Genomic DNA, 4,211 nt, shown 5'->3' on the forward strand with positions numbered 1-4,211 from the left:
GGGCTGGGCCTGCTGTCACTGTTCAGCCTGGCAGCACTCTCGAAGTTCTCCATGGCACAACCCTCTCTTCCCTGCCCTTCCTTCTCCTGCAGAGGGTGCGCAAATCCATTCCCGTTCGGCGTGGAAAGGCCAGGGCCTCACCAACCGAGCTCATGGCGCAGCCTGAGCCCAACCCGACCGAGCTCAAGGCCAAGGCTGACGCCCCAGCGACTGAGGGCATCGCAGACGCTGACAGCACACCCGTTCAGCGCCTGCCCGATGCTCCCAGTCTGCATGTTCCTGAGGAGAGAGTTGTCTCTGCTCAAGTAAGCAGCCTGTGGGCAGCGATTGTGTGGCCCCTCAAGCTTGTTCCGCTGGGCCCCCTCAGCCTTTGAGGTCGACACTGTGTGGTGGGAAGGGAAGCGCTTCTCGGCGGGAGCTGGGCAATTACTCCCTCTGGCAGCTCTCCAACTCTCCCCTGTGTCCCCTCCAGGTGCCAGCTCTGGTCAGGTCCATCCACTCATGGCTGACCTCCAATGTGTCTGCTGGGCACGTGCTGGATAAGACCCTCCTAGCACTGACCGAGGCACACCCCGTGGATGTCGCCATCACCCTCCTGCGCTGTGCCCCCTCGTGTGACAGGTACGGGCCCCAGCTGCCTTGAGGGCTTCGGGCTCACCAGCCTTTAGAGCCCATCACCCCCCCGCCCTTGAAAGAACCGTGGCTCTGTCAACCGGCCCCTGCAGCTGCCCAGGTCAGGGCGCTGTGGTCCAGACCCCCCTGACGCAGAGCTCTGACTCCACAGAGCTGCCGCAGCCATGTGGAGGACCATAGCCTCATCGGGAAGGACACTGCAGAAGGTGCTGCCGACCCTGCTCGACGCGATGGAGGACTGGCCGTGGTACTACACGGGCACCTCCGATGGGGACAACACAGATGTCTTCGCCCTGGCTGTGAGTTTCTGGAACCTTTGCTTGCCCCCAGCTTGCCTCTCTGGCAGCTCTCCATCCTCCCCCAGCACGGCGTCTCCCTGCCCATCTCCGTGCAGGCGCTGGGCTGGAAATGTGGGCTAGCAGCAGGTTCGGGGGCACCGGGCCGGGCGCTCCCCCCGACTCTCCCCTGGCCTTCCCCTCCCACGCTCGGGCCCTGCCACATGGATGTGTTGGCACTGACTGCTCTGTCCGGCTGCTTTGTCTTTTGCAGGCAACTCTGGCACTCTGGATGATTGTCCAGGAGCCCCAGTGCCCGGGGCCTTTGATGGACTACTCCCCCCATCTCCTCGTGGATCTGCTCTTGCAAGTCTTCCTCAGCACAGAGCAGACGTCAGAGGAGGTCGACACGTTCTGGAGGGGATGCCAGGAGCAACACGACCTTCCCACCGAGCCCAACAGGTGCTCCATGCCAGTCCTCCCCTCCCTCCCATGCCCTCGGGGCTGGGGCCAGGGCTCCCAGCGTGACCTGGGCTTTGCTCTGCACACAGGTTTGCAGTGCTGGCCATGAAGGCCCTGCTCTGCTGTCTCCACTGTGAGGATGCGGTGAATTCAGTGGAAGACAATGGTGGCTGGGCCAGGCTCCTCAGCGCTCGCAGCCGCCACTGCACAGTGGCTCTGCTGGCCAGGTGAGACCTCCTGGTCCCCGCTGCCCCTGTCATTTCTGCCTGTGCACGGGGCACCCCACACCGCGCCCGTGGGCGTGGGCCAGAGGGCCTTGTCACCCAGGGACGGCCGAACAGAGTGGAAAAGGCTGGGAGAGGCGGGGGCACAGGAGGAGCCGCCTCCCAGAGTGCCCTGGTCCCCTCCTGGGACTGGGCTGGTGGGGAAAGACCAGGCCTCTGTGAGTCCCTCCCGGGAGAGGTTTGCCCGCCTGGCTCAGGTCGATGCTACCTTTTTCCCCCTGCCAGGGAGAAGCGCCACGTCTCCAGCCCCTTGTGTTCCCGCATCACACTCCACCTGCTGGAGCTGCTGAGCAGGGAGGAGCCATGCTGGGACCTGCCTGCCATGGCATTCCTTGTGGAGGTGAGCCTGCTGCCTCGCGCTGCCTCGCCGAGCTGCCTCCACCTCTCTGCCCTCTCGCGGCCGCAGCTGCCCGGGACGGTGCCGCGCCCCGTGCTGCTGCCTGGGCCCAGCCCTGTGCGGGTCCAGGCTCCTGCTGGCCGGGCACCCCGTCACTGCTCCGTGCCTTTCAGGTCCTGGACTGCCTGGACACCAGAGAATGCGGTGACAGGGTCCTGGAGATTCTTTCAAGGAACTCGGGGAGCACCAACACAGAGCGGCGTCAACTGGCGCTCCGAGTCCTCGTGGCACTCAGCCAGGATCCCGTGATGGTGAGAAGGGGCAGTTGGCTGAAGCCGTGCTGGAATCCTGGGGCAGTCGCTTGGGCTTGGCTGGGCTTCGGGAGCTGTGGCAGCTGCTCCCAGCTCTGCTGCCTCCCCGTTCAGCTGCCCGAGTCCCTCGGGACAGGCCTTTGGCCTCCGGGCCCCGCGGCAGCATGTGGGGCTGCCCCGCCGGAGCGGGATTGCTGCTGCAGCCGTTGGTGGCTTCACGGCACAGCATTGTCTTCCTCACAGGCCAAGAGCATCTGGAGCCTGAACGAAAGGCTCGTGCAGCTACTGGGGGATGCAGACAGAGATGTGGTTTGGATGACCCTCTCTGTGTTCAACAATGTGCTCTGGAGCAGTCTGTGGACACAGCGCCACAAGAGAGTCCACAGCAAAGACCCCCTAATAGCCCCCCCCACCGGCCTGCAGTTGGCTGAGGCGCTCCGGCCACTCTTTGACCACGTAAGGCTCTGCGCCCCCCCCCCCCCACCCCCCCACGGGCTCTGGGTACTGCTGGGAAACTTTGGTCCCTGTGCATTTTCAGACCTGTGCCCAGTGGGGCCTGGAGAAGCTGCTGCTGAGGTCTTTTCCTCTTTCTTTCCACCAGGAGGACAGCAGTGTGCAGGAGGGCTCCATGGCCCTCTTCACTCGTGTGATCCAACTGATCGAGAGAGAGGGAAAGAGGCCCCTGAAGCCACTCGTGTGCCTGAGCCTGCTCCCGCTCTACTTCCACCGGCATGATGAGAAGGTGGTCGTGAAAAAGGTGAGGACTCGTGGGCCCTGGTGTCCCGTGGGAGGGGGCTGGGCTGCCTTTTGGCCTGGCACCTCCCGGGCTCCAGCCTCCTCCTGGCCTTGGTCCCGGGACAGGGGTCCCGTGCCCTGGGCTGCGGTGCCATGTCCTGCTCTCTGTTGCTCTGCAGGCCTCTCGGAAAGCACTGCTGGCTGTGACCAGGTTCCTGAAGAGGAGGGATCTCAGGCACCTGGTGAACACAGAGGAGCCACGGAGCTTTGGCGAGTGCCTGGTAAGGACGACCCCAAAGCCCCAGCCCCCCCATGCCCAGAGTGTGGGGCTGGCACTGTGCCCCTGCCCACTGCTGCACCCGCCTGTGGGACAGCAGCCTGCGCCCCACACGCTGCTGCCTTCCCTGGGGCGTGCGGGCTCCTCCGCAGGCTCCTCTGCCCCCGAGCCAGGGTGCCGCTGGAGCCCCGGCCCAGCTGGACTGTGGGGCAGGGCAGCCCCGCCGCTCCCAGGGAGCAGCCAGCCCTCTGCTCCCTCCAAAGCCCGGCCCCAGCGGCTGCTGCCCGGGCCTCAGGGCTGTGCGGCCAGGGGAGGCCAGTGCTGGGCGCAGGCAGCGCCCGGACAAGGGGCAGAGCCCCAGCCAACCCTTCCCTCCGTGCCCTGTCGCTCTCTCCAGCTGAAAAAGGACCGGAGCCGAGTGGCCAAGTACATGCACCAGGCCCTGCCGTACCTGCGGAGCCCACAGCAGCCCCTGCGAGAGGCAGCCATCAAGTTCATGGGTGAGCCACGAGGCCGCGGTCCCTTCCCGACCCGCTGCAGCTCGGGCCCAGCCCCGGCTGCTGCAGCGGCAGCAGCATCCGGCCCAAGGATGTGCTGTGGAGCCCCGAGTGCCCCGGCGGCTGCTGCTGCCCTGTGCCAGCCCAGCCCTGGGGCGCCCCGAGGCAGGAAGGCCCCGGGCTCAGCCCTGTCAGGGCAGGAGGGCGTGTGGCCGGGCTGGCAGCGCCGCTGGGGGGGCAGCTGTGCCGCCGGGGCCGTGACAGAGTCTGTGTTCCCAGGGATCGCCGGCGGGTACCTGAGGGGACAGCCCAAAGAGCTGCAGCTCATCATCGATGGTGAGTCAGGGCACTGGGGGCTGGTGGAGGAGCACAGACCCTGGGCAGGCAGCTGCAGTCCTGC

At 66.2% G+C, this 4,211-nt stretch overlaps 1 protein-coding gene across 1 annotated transcript in view; it reads left to right on the forward strand.

Annotated features, from left to right (window-relative positions):
* LOC113940963 (maestro heat-like repeat-containing protein family member 6) overlaps positions 1-4,147 on the forward strand; it is a gene marked incomplete at its 3' end in the record, with an annotated part of 6,229 nt that extends 2,082 nt beyond the window's left edge. Inside the window, exons 4-15 of the mRNA XM_027632116.1 lie at positions 226-305; positions 473-621; positions 785-932; positions 1,183-1,370; positions 1,460-1,597; positions 1,880-1,994; positions 2,165-2,302; positions 2,546-2,758; positions 2,904-3,059; positions 3,217-3,318; positions 3,712-3,814; positions 4,091-4,147. Of these exons, the coding sequence (XP_027487917.1) occupies positions 226-305; positions 473-621; positions 785-932; positions 1,183-1,370; positions 1,460-1,597; positions 1,880-1,994; positions 2,165-2,302; positions 2,546-2,758; positions 2,904-3,059; positions 3,217-3,318; positions 3,712-3,814; positions 4,091-4,147 (1,587 nt within the window). The remainder of the gene's footprint in view (positions 1-225; positions 306-472; positions 622-784; positions 933-1,182; positions 1,371-1,459; positions 1,598-1,879; positions 1,995-2,164; positions 2,303-2,545; positions 2,759-2,903; positions 3,060-3,216; positions 3,319-3,711; positions 3,815-4,090) is intronic.
* Positions 4,148-4,211: the final 64 nt, after the last annotated feature.

This window comes from Corapipo altera, unplaced genomic scaffold, assembly GCF_003945725.1.
Source record: "Corapipo altera isolate COAL_440 unplaced genomic scaffold, ASM394572v1 358, whole genome shotgun sequence".
NCBI classification, from domain to species: Eukaryota; Metazoa; Chordata; class Aves; order Passeriformes; family Pipridae; genus Corapipo; species Corapipo altera.